This window comes from Oxyura jamaicensis, chromosome 21 (assembly GCF_011077185.1).
Source record: "Oxyura jamaicensis isolate SHBP4307 breed ruddy duck chromosome 21, BPBGC_Ojam_1.0, whole genome shotgun sequence".
Lineage (NCBI taxonomy): Eukaryota > Metazoa > Chordata > Aves > Anseriformes > Anatidae > Oxyura > Oxyura jamaicensis.
In genome coordinates, this window is record NC_048913.1 from 7,837,300 (window position 1) to 7,855,391 (window position 18,092).

General features: G+C 45.9%; 1 protein-coding gene across 14 annotated transcripts in view; it reads right to left on the bottom strand.

Moving 5' to 3' along the window:
• The window catches only part of EIF4G3 (eukaryotic translation initiation factor 4 gamma 3), a 129,788-nt gene that overhangs the window by 56,007 nt on the left and 55,689 nt on the right, over positions 1 to 18,092 (bottom strand). For 8 of the 14 annotated variants that reach the window (XM_035344958.1, XM_035344972.1, XM_035344971.1 and 5 more), the window contains 6 exons: positions 16,371 to 16,403; positions 9,477 to 9,497; positions 8,451 to 8,630; positions 7,948 to 8,062; positions 4,377 to 4,477; positions 1,603 to 1,725 (listed from right to left, as the gene is read on the bottom strand). In XM_035344958.1, the coding sequence (XP_035200849.1) occupies positions 1,603 to 1,725; positions 4,377 to 4,477; positions 7,948 to 8,062; positions 8,451 to 8,630; positions 9,477 to 9,497; positions 16,371 to 16,403 (573 nt within the window). The remainder of the gene's footprint in view (positions 1 to 1,602; positions 1,726 to 4,376; positions 4,478 to 7,947; positions 8,063 to 8,450; positions 8,631 to 9,476; positions 9,498 to 16,370; positions 16,404 to 18,092) is intronic. The other 6 variants (XM_035344967.1, XM_035344965.1, XM_035344964.1 and 3 more) reach the window with 3 other exon arrangements.

The window sequence follows — 18,092 nt, forward strand, 5'->3', positions numbered from 1 at the left end:
AGGAGGATTTGATTGAACTGGGGAAATGGCCAAAAGCCGTAGCTATTCCATTTGTCTCGGAGGGGAGTCCTGCGGACCAGGCTCTTGTTTCATCTCGGTGATCCCCGTTCCTCGGCCGATCCTCACTGGCTCGGCTGTAACCTCAGGCTTACAGCCCCATGCAATGGATGTCTCAGGACAAGCCTGTGCATTTTCCTCAGCACAGGACAGTCAGCAGAGCTATCCTGACACAGGGCGTGCGTGTGGGGGGTAAGATTTCAGCCCAGGGACAATTGTTTCACAAAAAAAAAAAAGGGAAAAAAAATAGCAAAAACTGGTTTCTGACATTAAACAGGGAAGAGCTTGGACAAAGAGGAAACTGCGCCTCAGCCAGGCTCGGACCCAGCGCCCACCCATCACATGCAGAACTTTACTGATATTTATGGTCTTCATATCAGGCCCCTGGGCAGCAGACAATAACCTCCAATAAAACATTGTCAACTTCCAAGGCCTGTGCCAAACTGTAGAGTTCAGCTTCTTTTTCTCCAGCTGTTCACAAACATTTAAGCTGAGCAGCTCGCGGCTCAGCACCATCCCCCTTGGAAGATCCCTTCTTTTGGGAGATTACATACGAAACAAAGGGCAGCCACACCAAGCTGGCTGCTGGAAGAGGGCAGCAGCTGCCATGTGCCTCCTCTCCATCTCCTACACCATGGGGAGACCAAGGAGACATCATCTCCTCCTGCTGCAGGTCTGGAAGAGTTGGTCAAAGGAGAGAAATCATTTCCTGATAACGCAGCCACTTTCAGACCCAGCAGTGAACATCGAGGTGGACTCATGCTCATGTCAGGACTGCTTGCCCACAGGTCTGAGAGTGCTCTTTTGGCCCCGAGTCAAAAAGGACTAGAACAGACCTGGATTTCCACTCAGTTTAATTGCCAGACATCACACGTGGACTTCTCGGGTGAAGCAGGATACAGAGGCTTAGAAGGGGTCAGAAACTCAAAGGTATGTGACAAGAATTTTTGAAGAGAGTTATGAACTACGGAAAATACCAGTTTGGGATATTTGTGCTTTTTCTTATGTCAGAAAAATGCCTTTTATTTTCCTTTTATCTTTCCCTTTTTAAGGCTGAACACACAGAGCACAAATCTGGAAGTTCTCTGGTAAACGTCCTGAGCTACAGGAATTCTGGTTCCTCTGAAACAAGACTGCTAAAGCAGAAAGACTTTAGTATGGACAGCAATGCCATTTAAGACACATAATCAATCACATGCATGATACGGATGTTCCTCAGGTGCACAAGACACTAATGGAAACGCCACATCTCTCGCAGACATACTGACTCCTTCAGAAAGCCTTCACCAGCTTTAAAAGCTACTGCTGATACAAAAGCAGGGGCGGGGAACTTGTAGCAGCATTGCGGCTCTACATTTACAAGCCACAGGCTGATAAAAGTGACCAAACAGAAAAATAAATCATTGAAGAACACAGACAACTAAAGAAAAGACCATCCAGGTGAGTGAGGCAGTTGGTGTGGATGGAAGACTCGGGAACTGGCTCTAACAGACAGCAAAGCAAAGCAGACATCACGGGGAGAGGGCTACACGGCCACTGCGTTACCTGAGGTGGAGTAGGTGTGGAAGTGGGTCTCATGATGGGGGGTGTTGGGTTCCTGCTGCCCCCTCCGGACATTATTTCTTCTGTTATATCTTTACCCCCCTGGTTTGGATCCCGGATCCGGATCTATGGAATTGAATATAGAAATACTTCAGACAAGTCCTCCCATTGCACGTCCTTGGGGCTTATGGAGGGGAAGCACGGACAGAACACGTTTCCATTCCACTCTGTATGAGATGCCCTGGACTGAGCTGATGCTCTGCAGGAACACTGCAACGTGGTTTGCTTCAGCAACTTGAAATGCATGGTATGTCATCCCTTAATCTTACAACCTAATTTAATCAAAATGCTCATCAACTGTGCCAGTCAGTTCTAAATATGTGCACCTCTTCAAATTCCCTCAGATCTAAAGCAACTGTGGAGCAATTTTAAATACGTGCCTTGCAGTACGCGACCCTTTAATTCAGAACGTGGTCTCTACTTTTGGGAAAGAAGTTTAGTGAAACTTGTTAAATTTAGTGGATGGTTTAGCTATAGAAGTAAGCTTGCCAGTTAGTGGAAAGTGCAGGATAAAAATGAACAAACAAAACAAAAACATACTGCCCTGCTACAAAATTCAGTGACCTTGCCAACCCAGCTGCTGGTATAGAGAGAAAGCCAGTCAGTTCTTCATTTTCACCTTCCACGCTGAGAAAAATCACACCAGCCAAACAGAAAACAAACAAACAGAACTACAGAGCCAAAGAAAGGAAAGTGCAAGAACAAAGGGAAGTCCTATGAAACACATCAACGTTTAGGAAACAAGTTTATTACCTGAGCATCTTCATAGTCCCCAAAAGGGAAGGAAAAATATAAAATAAATAGAACACTTCGAACGTGCCCATTTGAACCCTCAACAAACACCGAGCATGGGAATCAGTCAACCCGTGTGGGTTGATTTATTTGGAACAGAGTCTTAGTGGAAGTCATCTTTAATATAAAAACTGCGGATTTCCATAAACTTGAAGACAGCGCTATCATTCCTGTCTGTTAACCTCAGAAGCTCTTGGCTGAGCGCTCTGTAAGACGCAGGCAGAAGTCCCTGTTGTACCAAGCAGCATACACTAACCACAGGTAAACCTGGAGGTAAAATCCTTCTGAGAGCAGGAATGTCACTGGAAGCTGTGGTGGCTTTATTCCACTGGCAACCGACAAAGCTGCTAGCTGTGGGAGGGCTTTGTGATTTACCAGCTTCAGAATTGTGTGACGTATTCTCGACTCTTTGGGTCGGGAAGACAAATGAGTACCCAGACAGTACTGAGGGTGTTGACAAGGTGTGGTCATCTCGTACTTTTGACAGAGTAAGAAGAGACTGGTGTTCTTCCACTAAGACATCTAGGTGATCACAGCAATGAGGACTTAAGAGCTGGCAGGAGTTCCTACCCTCTTTTCCTCTTGTCAGTGTCATTAAAACGTTTTCCCTCCCTGAAAGTTTGTAGTACTCAGCTAACAGTGCATGCAGATGTGTGTACATCGACACGCTTCATTTTTCTTTAATTTCTCCCTTATTTTTTCAGTTGTAACATGTTAGCAAACTGAAGAAGTACATCCAGACAAAAGCATCTTTAAAGGCATTTTTAAAAGCCTTTGCTTTTCTGCTTCAAAGAACTTAGCTTTCTGGGCATTAAACTGTCTAAACCACAGCTGAGTGTTTCTGAACATCTCTGCACTTCAAATGGTATCAGTGATCTGGCCATGTCGTGTTTGGGATGCTGAAAAGAGACTCCTCAGGACTGAAGAGGATGGTGAAGAGGTAGCAAAAGAGTTGCATCACCCTTTGATGACAGCAGCTTTTCTTTTTTCTTTCAAGAAAGGCTTTTCTTGAAAGCCCAGCTAACACATTGTTCAGCTTTTCCAGCTTTCCAGATCAAGCATCATCTCAGCTCATCTTCAGAAATCAAGATACAAGTATTCTGTTTGTTGAAACACGTACAAATTCTCCCCACTTTTTTTTGGGGGGGGGCCAGGAAACAGTTCTTTAGATGTTTTCAATCCACTGTAACACACGCTGACGTAAAATTAATAAATTAATTCCCTCTCACTTATTCCGAATCAACTATTCATTCACAAGTTTAAGTCCTCCCCTAGTTTTTTTCTATTTAAACATTAAATTCACCCACTACATCTTTACTATTCCCTACCATCGTCCACCTACAAACAGGTTTACATTCCATTAGTCTGTCTCATGACTTCTGACCAGTGAACTAGGAAGAGAGGAAATGTGGTCTCCAAATCCCTGCCCACTTTCATAGCATCACATGTGCAGGTTCCTTCAAGCTCTGTACATCCGTCCCCAGCTTGCTAGTGCTGCTTCTCTACATTTCCAAGGCACAATATTGAACAGTTTCTTTTTTGTCAATTTGAACCAATTCCCAACAGTCTCGCAAACTGATCCGAGGTTGTTCTTTCCCACTTGGCTCTTTGGTAAAGCAGCACAAGCAGATGAGGATCCTCTGGCTTAAGGAGATGCTGCTGCTTTCATTTGTGTTTGTTACAAAACCAGCAGAAGTATTTTCATTTCTGACTGGCTGAGACCTTACAAAACACAGAGCAGCAAGTTCCCATAGCAAACTGAAAGTAAGACATCATTGCAGCATCGTGCAATGTTTAATAAGACTTAGGAGTGAAAGGTAAGAGCCTCTCTGTGAAGATAAAGCCCACTTTTAAGCTAAAATTTTCATTAATTACAACCAGGACAATTCTCAGAGAGGACTTGTCATTCAATGAAGATCCCTTACCGTTTTTTTCTCTCTTTTAGCTGGTGGAGGCTGCTGCTGCTGTGTAGGCACTATGATGGGTGCTGACTGATAAACTGGCTGGCTTGGGTAGAAAGGTGTTCCTGGGAAAGAACAACACAGAAACAAGAGAAACCCAGTTAGTCTGTTAACGAAAGAAAACCAAGCATGAGAGTAAAACTGTCCACCTACTCCTCCCTCCCTTCTTTTGAAAAAACAGAACTTTTAGCATCCAACTGCAAACCAGTCTGCGTCTTGCTCTTCCTCACTTCCACTTAAACAGAGCTGCTGCTTCCAGCAAGACAAGTGATTAAGTCACTATTTCATTTTTTCCTCATCACGTGCATCAGTTTCTGAGAGGCTGTTGAAATCACAAAGACATTAAAAGAGAAGTTGTCCCTCCTTGGACTCACAAACAGGTAAGTGTTTTTTCCCCTTTGTAGAGAAATTCAGTCAAACCATTACAAAGAATTTGCAAGGTCAATGGCAACTTATTTTAAAGCATAGCGAGAAAATGTAATTACAAGCAATGTTCTTCTCATGCTGCAACACAAAAAACCATGACCAGGGTTATTATTGCAAAATTACACTGCGTTGTTGATTACATTCATAATATCCAACAGTTTCATTTTCTTTTCTTTATGGAGAAAGACAGGCTCAAAATGACTGAGTTCTTTCAAGATGTGCCAGACATAAATAGAAGTGGCACAGCAGAGCTGTCTCTTGTCTACGTACTACTAGATAGAGGCAAACTCAGATAGAGGCAGATCTGCCTTGGCCTCAGGGTGCAAAACCTTCGTCAGTATCCCCGTTCTCTCCTGAAAAAGAGCTGTGCAGCCTCAAACTCTTCCGACTAATGCTTTGGCCAAGCTGGCCAGGTGTACAACACGAGTTTGGGTAACATGAGAGGACACGAGCACACCTGGGAGCCCTGCAGGATGTTAATTTTCCTCATTTCTAGTTTCCTAGAAACCAGAAACGAGACAGCTATAACACGATCCATGCGAGAGAGAGACCAACAGCGTAACTCAAGGAAGAACTCTTTGCTTATGAGAAGTACTTTGAAAAAGCAAACCCCAAAAAGGAAGAGTAACTTCTGGGAAGAAACACAGCTTCTGTGGCAACAAGTCAAGAGCATTTTTCAGTGCAACATTCTTTGCTCTCTGCCCCACATATTGATCCTTTTCAGGGTGTTCATTTCACACGATCATTTCATCCATCATTTCAAGGCCTTCCCAACGTATCACAGAGGCTCACTGATATATGAGAGAACAATGAATTACAAAACTGAGAAATAGCTTAGGAAAAATAAGTACTTTTCATCTTAGTATGTTTTGTCTTCTGCAGCATTTTTCCGTACCACGTCCTTTACAGCCTGTCACGCTGCAGAGAGCTCGACGCCCAGCAGCACTCTGTGCCATGCTATACCACACACTAGCTGCAAAGCCCCGAGGCTGGAGGGAAAGGCCGCTGCCAGCAGCACCGTCCACACCCGTACTCTGCATTTAGTTGTCTCCCAGTGCTGCGAGCAGCACCACGCTTAGACACCTGGTGAGACACAGAATATTTCCAGCCCTATATAAATAGCAAGGGAGCAACAGGAGGAAAAGGTGGATGAGTGCAAGCAAACCTGCATTCACCCTCTCTTCCTTGGCTAAACCTTCCCTGCCTGGAGAACGCTCTGCGTGAGGCAGGGCTGCAATCCAGATCAAACCCAGCCTCCAGCTTCGCCCACTGACGCTCTGCAGACACAGCGACCTGAAAGCAAGCTGGGGCTAAAAGATTACAAGCTGCTGTGCGAGAAGCCAGGCAGCTCCAGGAGTAGAAAGGAACAAGGAGGGAACCTTTTCCAAATTACAGAAGTGAAGACAGACAAACTGCACTAAGTGGGCAGAAAGTAAGAAAGCAGACCTGGAACGGAAGAAAAGCTTTAAATGACAAATACGTAGGCAATTTCCTCATTTAGTGGATCAGATTTAAAGAGCCATTGCAATATTTCTTCTCTTTATTTGTCTAGGTAAGCAAACAGGAACTAGCTGCCTCCTAATTGCTGTCTCTCCATTTGTTCAGAAACTGAAGTCTTTGAAGATTTCACGAATGCCTTTCGAAGTAGTCCCACTAGCTCTATATATTCCAAATTAAAAAAAAATAAAAATAAAAAGACTCATGACCTTTCAAAATAAGTAGGGAGGCAACTGGAGCTCTTCTCCCCTTTAAAATAAATCTGAATTTGTGAAGAGCAAACATGCAATTCTGCCAACTGTACACCGTCATCATTGTTCAGCCTGGAAGGCAATCATTCACTTCTACTGCTCAGAAATACCAACAGCTAAAGCTGCATGGAAAGTTGGTAACATGTCGACCCCAACGGATTACAGAATTTGTGTGGGCAGCTAGCACTCAGACTGAACAAAATATCTCAAGTTTGATACTGAGAAGTGAAAACCCTTTCAAAAAAAAGTACAGGGGGGTGACTACTAGAATCATCCTGGGGATTTCTCAAATGTTCCCATACTTGAGCAAGGCAAGACAAATTAAAAAAAAAGTGACCACGTTACTGCAAGATACCTGTCTGCAGTGGAAACAGAGCTCACAGGAGCGGATTTACCTTAAATGACAACTGAAAGGCAGATCCCACAGAAAGCCTTATTAGGGGACTGTGATGTAAGCACGATATGCATCGTAAACGGCAGCACAAGGGAAGTAACTAAGGGCTTAATTACTTCTACATCAAACACGTCTGCCAAGAGAAGAGCGGTCACGGGACACCTAAGGTGTCCCACTGACACATGGGGTCTCCTCAGTGGAACCCAGAGGAGAGGCAGCTGTGAGGTCCCGCAGGAGGCAAGGACCGCAGGCAAGACGCAGATGGAAGGGACGCTCAACACTGGACACATCACCCCTCAATTTTTAGGGGTGGCTTTGAACCTGAATACCTGAGGAAGGAGTCAAATATATTGAACATAGCGTAACCAACAACCACAGCACACAGCTATTGTGGGCAACCACTGTCAGTGGAGCTCTTTGCTTGAGAAGAGGTGAAACTAGGAACTGTGTCTTCAAAGGGCAAACATCAGCCTGCGTATGGGTTTTAAGCTCTTTCACTGGACTAACTTGTTCTTTGCAGCATGAGACCAGTGAATTAAGCCAGATGGTTTGTTCTTTTCCCTTCCTAAATGCCAAACAGGGAACACAGGAACAAGAAATGTTAAATGCTCTGTTGCCGTGCACATACTGAGGGAAACCAGTGGAAACCAGGGCTGCCAGTTGTATTCACAATACCTTAATAAATAATAATGATTTAGCAGGGAATAATAAATAGCCACTATTCTTATTCACATGTGATTATGGGTAGCTCTGCAAGTTCCAGCCTTTCCTTGAGCATTGATACAAACGAAACTCCATTACTGTGAATTTTTCCGGAGTGAATAATAAGGGCTGTGACACAACCAAATCAAGCAGCTATCTGAAGTTCAAACAAGTGCTAATCCAGTTTGGTATTGAAAATCTTCAACTTGACAAGAGAAAACCACGCCCAGGAAATACTTACAGGAAATCTCCAACCAGAACTTACCGTAGGCATTGGGAAATTCTCCAGGACCTGGGCCTGGATAAAAGGGGCCTGGCCCTGGTGGCTGAACAGGATACTGCTGCGGGGGCCCAACATATGGAGGGCCACTGTGACGATACTAGGAAGAAAAAAATAACCATCAGATTACAAAGAGTTGAGCAATGACATGCTGTTACATACAGAAACTGTAACTGAGCCCTCAAAAATCAATAAAGATCAGATTATCAAACTTCTTAACAATGACAATTACTTTCAGTAATACCATGTTTTTATAAGGTCCAAGGTCCAAGTCAATTTAAATGCATTCACAGCATTTTCCAGGAGCTTAGTTCACACCTTCTGAGAAGATGCCAAGACCAACAGATACTTCATAAAGAAGCACAGAACTGAAATACGCAACTACCAGTTTTATCTCCCCCTCTCCCACTGCTGCAGCAGGTCCCGAGAAAATCCAGGTGAAGCACGGGTTGCTTTTCAGTTTAAGTGCCTGGAAAACGTGTTTTTACCTGCGGTATACAGTACTGGGGGCCCTGAGGCATAGGATACGGCATTGGCAGATGATTAACCATCATGATGTGTTGGTTGGTTTGATACACTGCAGTCGGTGTTTGTGCACCAGGACGGATGGAAGGGCTGCTGTTCTGGATGGTAGCTCTCGGAGGCTGTATCTGAGGCCTCTGAAAAAACTAGGGCAGGAAAGGGACACAGGAAGGAGAAAGGAGAGAAAACAAAGGATCGGTCAAACTTCTGGAGAAAAATTACAGTATCATTACAAAGGCAGACAGTATGTTATAGTTATAGTACTACTTCCAAAGGGTTGCCACACATTCAGAAAACTGCAGGATAATTGCTGTCTATCTGTAAATAGTAAGTTCATGCTATAACCTTCAATTTTTTCCAGGTAGTAAAAGGTAAGAGCAAATGTGAACCTTTGAGGTCTATCTGTTAGTTTGCATCTACTCAATTATACACCCCAACTTTCAGAGCGACCGTCAGGAAAATTATTTCTGTAAAATATGCTTTTATAAGGTGGGTTAACTGCCAAAAAGCCACCTTTATTAATACACCAGGGAAATAAAACATCAAGGCAACTGTTTCGGTGTAACTTGAGAACAGCTAAATCCAGGTTTTAGGAAGAGATGCCTCATGCCTGCTCTTTGTACAGACTGAGACATGTGACTTCTCTCGTGCTCTGTTTCCAAAAGGGTGGCAACCTCTGCCAGGGTGGCACCAAAATCTTCTACCACGTTTGCATGAAGTGATGCCCCACGCAAGTGGACCAGTTCCAGGAAACCAAGCAGCCCAGTGGCACGGGGTCAGGTCTCAGCTTGTAAGGGCTGGGAAAGGCATCAGCATCCACGAATGGAGCGCTCGTGGCACTGGAGCCCTTGCTCTAGTTAGCAGAGTCTTGGCAGTAATCTTTAAACTCAGTTGCTAAGGTGTGCATCAGACACGAATGCATTCACTAACGGAATAATGATACAAGTGATAAAGAGACACTTATGCCATGCAGAACCAGGAGTTAAAATTACCTGTATAGGTCTGAATCCTCCCTTCAATAACGAAGCAAGAAAGCAGCAGGAAACAGAAAGAAAGCCAATGGAACAGCTTACAGATCAATAGGAAGGAATAGGGTATAACATGCACCTACTGCACACAATTCCACTCATCTTTCTACTCTGCTTTGACCGATCTCTTACAGAACCAGCACGACAGACACTGAACTGGTGCAGGGACTCTTCTACCAGAATCCCAGGTCAGGGGTCAGAAACTCTTCTAGACAAGTTTGATATGGAAATATAAGTTTTAAAAAATAATCTGTAATTAACCGTAGAAAACATGATGCTACAGAAAGACTTTATGCTTACTCTGTTCCTAAATCAAACACTTTTCCCTTCCGGTCTCTTTCAGTAACACAGATAGCAGGTAAAGCAGTAACTCATGCTCAAATCACGGGTTTGGTCTCCACTCCTGCACCCAGACGGGAAGGATAAATGCCATGTATTTAATTGCTAAGCAAAAAATAAAAATAAAAAAATTAGGTCATCATGCATCACACTGAAGACTGCTGAGTGATGAGGTGCATCAACGCACGTAGTCTGTGAGTAACCACATCGGGAGCGGTGCGAGGAGAAAAGGAGGGCCACCACTAAACAACGAAGGAAGGAGCTGGGCTTATTTGTCCTGGCATTTGGAAAGGATGAGGGAGGGCAGAAGGAAGCTGTGATGCCTCTATACCTGACGCGACAATGAAATTAAAACGGTCGTTCTGGTATTTCTGAAGACCACGGTACCTACGCTGTTCCCATACCAAATCATTTCTTCAGAAAGGCCAGTGATGACTCCCTGGTGCAGAAATCCAGACACAATTACAGTGACCACAATGCTTTGACGTCCAACCCCGTTAGTCCGGATGAAGAACTGGCACTGGCACACTGCACAATGCAACCTGAATTAGAAGGCATCTGTTCTGGGGGGAAAAGTCTGCAAGTGAGGATGCAGAAAGAAAACCAGAAGAGCAACGCGCTGCCACAGTCCTGTGCCAACAAAAAACGTGTGGCTGCCCAGATGCAGGGGAACTACATGAGCGCTACATGGAGTAAGGACAGATGCTGAATTTATGATGAGATTAACTACAGCTTGCAATTCTTCAATACCCAGAGACACCAAAAAGAAATGTAAATTATTTTCTCTCATTACTGCTTCTCTTCATTAGTTTCAGAGTCACTTATACAACTACAGAATCAGCAGCACGTCTGCCATGAAAGGGACTGTGCCCAAGGTTTGGGAGGGAATGAAATCAGGGCCTTCCTTCTTTCGCCACGAACTGCTGGGTAACGACCGCTGCTGATCTGTTAGTGGGTTACAGCAGCTCTGGGAGACCCCAAGTGCGACAGGGAAAGAAAAAGAAAACGTTCAGCAGCCACCACAGCTCTGTATCTATCCGGAGCGAAGCTCTGTATCTATCTGCAGCGGCAGTCACTCCTTTGGCAGGGAGGGCACAGGAGAGCCTCGGCTGCAGGGGACGGGAGCCCTGCACAGCACGAGCCGGACGAGAAGCCTGCCTTCCTCCAGCCAGGTTGCACGGCTGCAGCGAGGGAACCTGCTGGGTGACAGCCCCCTGACACGACCGAGGAAAATCTGACAGCAATGGAAACGCCTGGCTTTCAGCTTTTTGCTTCCGTCACTGGGAACCGCTGCTGAAAAGGCTGTGAAAGATGATGTGTGGGGTGACGCTGAACAAACTGCGCTTCGTGAAACGCAAGCCAGCTCTGCTTCCAGCTGCAGCAGAAGGAACGAAAGCGTGCTCTGTACACCAACACGGGTGCTGTTACACAGGCGTGCTCTTACACCAAGTAAGAAATATCACCGGGGCAGTGCCAAGCTGTTCTACAGCAGAAAGAGAACCTCCAACAGGGAAACTCTGGGTTAAAACACACACACACGGCCCACCACCTCTCCAAAACCACTCTGAACTGCCCAGGCCGTTGCAGAGGCAGCTCAAATCCAGAGATGAAGACAAAAAAAAAAAAGAAGAAAAACAAAGACGATCTCATTGCTTCTAGGAAGGACACAGCAAGAAGAAAAGCAGATCCATCGTTCCAGGTACCAAGACATCCAAAGCTTTTGGAAGGGCCAAGCAGAGGGGTCTCCAGCCAAGTTTGAATTACTTTAAGTTATTCCAGTTCCTGTAAGTAAAATTACAATTCTCAAGAAAAGCAGGTATCAGAGTGCTGTGCCTCTGATGTATATATGGGTTTTATGATTCAAAACAATCATCTCATTGCCAGCCTTTTTTTATGCTATATCCGTGGTCCCCTCCCTCCCAAGCTAAGCTAACAAGGCTCAAAGCCATTCACAGAACTGTTTCACTGCTCTGACTTGATTTGCTAAAAGATTCATCTTGCAAGGTCAAACGGATGCCTGCACAGCCAACGTTTTCAAGTAAAGCTAATGATGCCCGCAGGATAATACCAGGAGATTAAAAACAGAGGTATTTTGCCTCTATTTCTTCCACAAAGTGCAGGATTCAGCATGGAGCACACAGAGATCCCGTGCAGGGCCATGAAAGTACCTTGGGCCACAGCAAGGCTTCTGATAGAAAACTGCAATACTTGACTGCTTCCTTCAAGGATTAAGTCCTGCCGTATAGCCAAGACGGTCAAATTAGTGCAAAATATGCTAAAAAAATCATTTTGGAAAAATAAACATAAAAAAAGAATTGCACACAGGCTCCAGGCAGGGTTTTGCCAGTAGCTGCTAACCCAGCGGTGGTAACTCCCCATCTCAACTGGAAATAACTTTTCTTGTTCATCTGGAGATTGCATCGCGCAGGTGGTCCCAGCCGACGATACCTGATCTAACAGAACCTCTTCCTGGGCACTGAAGTGTAAGGGCTTGTGCTCTGCACAGCTGAATTACGCCTTGCTTCCATCACGCTTCTCCTCCTTGTGCGGCTCCCCTTTGCTAACCCCATTTTCTAGCTTCCCAGCCATTAAGTGTGCTGCAGACACATACCTGCTATTTGTGCCAGGGTAATTAACAGAATGATTAAGGAAATACACTACTAACCTCCTGCCTACCCTCTCAGCACTGCCCTCCCACTTACTTTTTAATCAGTCCTTATATCCATCCCAATATCCCCTTATTAAGCATCTCCCACTTAATTTTCTTCCCAGGCGACCCTGTGCCAAAGGGCTGCTGAAGGCCAGCCGGTCAGAGGCGTCCTGTTTGTCATCCAGAAAAATCAATGATCAAAGGGAGTGCCAACCTCCTGATAAGCCTCCGCTGCATTTTAATTGATTTTCTATTTACTCTAGATTTTTAAGTCATCGCTTCCAGGGAAATGCCCGTGAAGCGCTCGCTGTGCACTCCAAAGGCTGCGCTGAGCTCTGATGTTCTCTGCCAAGAGCACCAGAGACAGGTCGAGGCTAACCCTCGCCCCTCACCCGGAGCGTGCACAGGGCGCTGGGCTCCTCATTTCTAGGCTGGCGACTGCGATGGGTCCCCCAAGCCCTGCCAAGAGTCAGAGAGGACGGCCAACGGGAAGTTCAACCTTCGCCACCAGCGCGATCAAACCGAGTGGCACAGCCGAGAGCTCTGCCTCGGCCCAGCCTGCGGCAGCCCCAACAGCTCCGCTGTTCGCAGCAGACCCCTCGGTCCCAAACCCGGCCTGGGACAGGGAGGAGGCAGCGTTGGCACAGGCAGCACCGCAGGAGTGACGTCTCCGTGCAGATGGAAGGAGCAGTGCCCGGGTAGCCCGAAGGACCAGGCACAACTTCTCTTCTCCCCGCGGCAGAGCTTGGCCGAGGGGCTGCAGCCCCAGCAGCAGGTGCCCGGGGCAGGAGCCGCAGGAAGCGCGCTGCGCATCTCGGCCTCCCGGCAGTCAGCAGCAGCCCTTGGGGCACAAAGCAAGACTGGGTTCTTCCCCTACCTCAGGTTTCCCCAACCTTATTATTTAGGGAACGATAAATAAAAAATGGGGGAAGGAAACACCTTTTTTTGTGTCAACCGTGGGATTTAAACGGGTAGTTCCTTTCCATATTTGTGGATGAAGACAGAGAAGTGATTCCAGGAACCTTTTCCGACTGCTTTCTAATGCGAGGTACTTCGAGAAGCTACAGAATGGTTAGGCTTGAGTAACCAAATGTACTCAGGGAGTAAATTTGTGACCTCTCCAAACCGTGAGGCTTTGTAACAACAGTGCACGGGCGAACCCCGCCTGCTGTTATGTAAGCTCCACTCAGAAGAACTCGAGTAACCCCAAGCTAAAACTGGAATAAACTACAACTGCAGCCTCAAACTAAATTAGCCTGCCATAGCTAGTAAACTAATCTCAAATACAATTATAAGTCAGAAGAGAAAAACGACATTTGAGTTTCTATTGGTTCTTATTTCTGTTTTTAATTACGCTGGCCTCTTCTGAGCATCCATTTTAAAGTATCTCTCATACTCCTGAAGTCGCTTCTTCAGCTAAAGGTTATTCTACGCTTCGGACTTCAGCTTAAGAGAAAACTGCTGATTTCATTTGTGTTTCATGAGGATCAGAAGCAGCAAAGTGACCCAACAGCTTCACTTAAAAAGGAATAAAGAAGAGACAGGGCTGCACAAAATGGGAAACGGGACGCCAAACCCAGCCAGGACAGTTGCTGAGTCTTGTAGCTAAACCCATGGGCTGTGCATAAAGCCTGGCATTTAAAGAAAGCCTGAAGCTGACAGTATACTTAAATATACCGCTGCAAGCACTGCAACGCCTGTTTGCTTTCTCCTAGAAAGTGAGACTTCCCAGTGGTTTCTGCGATAGCTGCTTCACTGGAATCAAGGATTAGTTACGCACATTTAACTTTTAATCAGAACCACTGCAGCTATTTTCATTAGGCTTCAGCCACTATTTACTGAGCATGGCATCCTAAATCTCATCTTAATATTTTCTTAGCATCCTAAATCTCATTTTCATATTTTCTGTCACACAGACTTTGATTACACCTTCTGCAGCATCTACTGGCTTGAAACCATCAGGGCAAGCATTTCCATCCAAAAATAAATTGCTTATGAAGTTGCCAGTCAACTTCAGGTGCTTAAATCATGCTAATTTGAGTACTTTAGAGATCTAATAATTACAGGAAATAACATTAAAGAATAATCCATTAGCTGACTGAGAAGGACACGGAATCAATAAGAAGCCTATGTTAACAGCATCACGCAGAAATCGTTGCAAACCTCGTCTTGCTGCTGCTTTCCTCGAAGGACACGCTATGTCACTGTAACAAATACCAGTAGCGCTACGCTCGATGTACTTACTTTGGATGTTTTAGGTTACAAAACCTCAGCCTGGAAGCCTGCTGCTTGCATTACACAACCTTCTGCTATCCCAGCACGTTAAAGCTGCCCGGTTCGTGTGAACACTCATTGACTTCAGACTCAGGGATCCTCTACGTGCTGGGTCTGCAATGAATTTGCTTCACCAGCCACAACCCTTCAGGAGGGGTGGGTGGCAGAACCCCCTGCTCCGTCCCCAGGCGGAACGACGGGCACAGGCTGAGTTCCCATGCAAAGCACCAAGGAGCTCGTCTGAAGCCCAGGTCTCGCCGTGCCTGTCCCGTTCCGCTGCGTGGCAGATGTATCACTGGGATGAGGCCTGGAGGGTTTCTAACAGTGACAGCTTCTCTCAGATAATTATAAGCACACCTCAAACGTCACGGAGTCCAAATCTAACTGAACACAGTTAAATATGTAGTATTACATCCAGGAAAACAAACCGGGAAATCACAAATTTTAACCTCCGGGAGGGCCATACCAGGGTCCAAACGAAAGTGTTAAACCAAGCCGTGACAGACGGGTGGCAGGGCCCTACCAGGAAGGCCACCAGCCACTGAAATCATTTCTTGCAAGGCTGAGCTGCCTCCAGATTCGAGCCTCTTGTTCCAAATTCTGCTTGCGATGAATTTGGTAATTTTTATGAGACTATTAAACAGTTCACACTGAACACGTACTTTGTCTTGGAAACAACCTATGAACGAGCTAATGAGTTTCTGAACAGCAATGCATCTTCGGTATCACGTAATATAAACACAGACCTCAAGTTAAGGTCAAGAACAAAAGTATCTAAACACGATACTAATTCTGTCATCCCGCACACCGCGCAGTAATCCTGCACACATTCCTCTGCCACCGCCTGTCCGTGCACAAAAATCAGTTCTCCCTCTCTCACGCGATGTTTGCCTGCGAGCAAACAAGTGCAGCAAATGCCTCATTCTACTTTTTAAGCCTTTTTTTTTCTGCCCTGCTCCCTAATAGCACACGCTACCCCTGGGTTTCATGAGGCAGAGCTATGCCTTATTTTCGTTCTTCTGAGTTAAGCGATTCCTTACACCGTCCAAGTCACGTGGCAGGAATACCATGAAGATTCCTAACGTCTGGCTTTCATACAGCAAAAGAAAACATTAAGCAATGTAATGACAACAGATAACCAGGCATATCACACAGAAACGTACGAATTGGAAAATCATTTGCCTTGCTCTGAGTTTGTAAAGTAGGATTTTCTTAGGGACCTGAGCACCCAGTTCTTGTCGAAGTCTTCAGCTCAGGCAACACAATGCGCTGGCTGCTTTGGGAAATGTTAGGCAAAGTTCCTTGTGACTTGAACAGACAAGCAAATCTCACACATACCTGGAAATAATTAATACATGTTCTCCTTTCCTACGGAAATAGCACGAGGTGGTTAATGAGTGCGGTGACACCGACCGGGAATTAAGTGTTACTCTGCGTTGCAGGCAGCTTGTTAGCGAGGTTATGCAGGCGCTAGGATCTACTAACGAGGCTGGTTCCAAAGCCTTCATTCTGAGTTAGTGGGTGAACAACCTCCGACCACCCGCCTCCCCCAGCACATTAGTTTAGGATGGTAATGAAGGGGCAGGGTACTGTACCTGGTGATGGGCAGGTCGAGGCCCCGCTGCAAACTGAGGAAAGGCGGGAGAAACAAACACAAAAGGAAAGGCACAAAGAGTCAGAAACACCACAACGAAACCAAAATGTCACACTCTATGCAAAATAAACCCACAAGAAAAACCACAAACAGTCAAAGCTTTGCTGCAGGACAGTGACAGACAGGTACTGAGATATAACGAGTGAACACCGCTACGGGGACGTGTGCTGCTCGAGAGCTGGCGGGTAAACAGCCAAAGCTGCCGCTCGTTTTAGAGGCGCTCTAGGCATGAATGCAGGCATTCTTTACCCTGCCTGGGAAAAAAATAATAAAACAAGCAGCGGTGAAGATTTTAAACTGTTTAAGGGGGAGGTAAATGGTTGAAGCAGCTGGACTCAGAGCCGTTCCAAAAATTTGGTGGGAGCAGAGAATGGAGGCTGGTGCCTGGCTGGCAGGTAAGAGCCAGGCGGGCGCTGCTCTCTGGGGGCTGGGGGCTCTCTGCAAGGCAAACCGGCAGTTCTTTACATGCACACCGGGTGGTTTCTCTTTTTTTTTTTTTCCTTTCCACAAAGGATCAGGATAGAATCCTCCAACCCCTCTCTTACGGAGTCGGATTTGTCACCCCCCTCTGAAACCGAAGGCGACAGGTTAACCCGCGATGCCCCCAGGAGCCCGATGCAGCAGGGCAGGGCTTGCCTGGAGAACAGGAGGTCCTCGTTCCCAGCCCTGGGCTCAGGCCACTAAAGCACCTCCCACCCCCTGGGTTACACATGGAGGGAAGTATTCAGAATTTAACATGCTCGGTAAACATTAAAAGCATTTTCCAACAAGTAACTGATTGTTAAAAGAGAAATAAAAATGAATGCAAGAAATGGAAAATAGAAATAAAGATGGCAAGGTATCCTCGTTCAGAAGCCAAGTTAGGTATTTTAGCTCTTAATTCTCAGTGTACTCAGCAGAGCTCCAAGATGAGAGCAGATAAACCTGTCGGTAGTAGCTCCAATAACTGAACGGAGCAAGCCAAACTGGATCCCGCTGTGACCTCCCACACGCCGCAGCCGCGCACGGCGTGCCTCTCCCTGCCGCTGCCGGGGACTGCTGGGGACCTCGGGCACGTGCTGCAGCACGCGGTGCCCACCCAGCCCTGCCCCTGCGTACACGTGCTGGGATCAGGACGCTTTACTTTCCTGAGGGCTACGTATGTTCCAGTGTAGAAAAGTACTAATAAGAAGGGTGATCAAAACTGTCTACTAATTATTGATTTTCTTAACAAGAGTTTTTTGTCAGGAAGAAGAAGTGGAGTGGGGTTTGCTCACAGCCCTACTTCCCAGCTCTTTTAATCCCCTCAAATATGAGAAGCAACGTGTAAATGTTCACTGGTCCGGTTGATTTTCCTCCTTATAAACATTTTGATCACCTACATTCAACATTTCCACGTGGTCTACTAACAGCAGTGGTGCTCATATATTCCTTCTACCTTCACCTCACTGTGACGTTTGGATGAAAAGTCATAAAAAACCTTCAGAAACAGGAAAATGTGCACAAAGACTACTAGTGACGGAGGGGTTTAGAGTCACCTGCACTGATTCAACAAGCAGTCTCCCCACCGCTTGCAGACACCCTTGAAAACTTTCCCTCAGCCTTCCATTTAAGAGAAAACGCAAAGGATTATCAACTCTTAAGACTGAAGACCTAAAATTTTCAGTTAGTGGCAACCACAGGA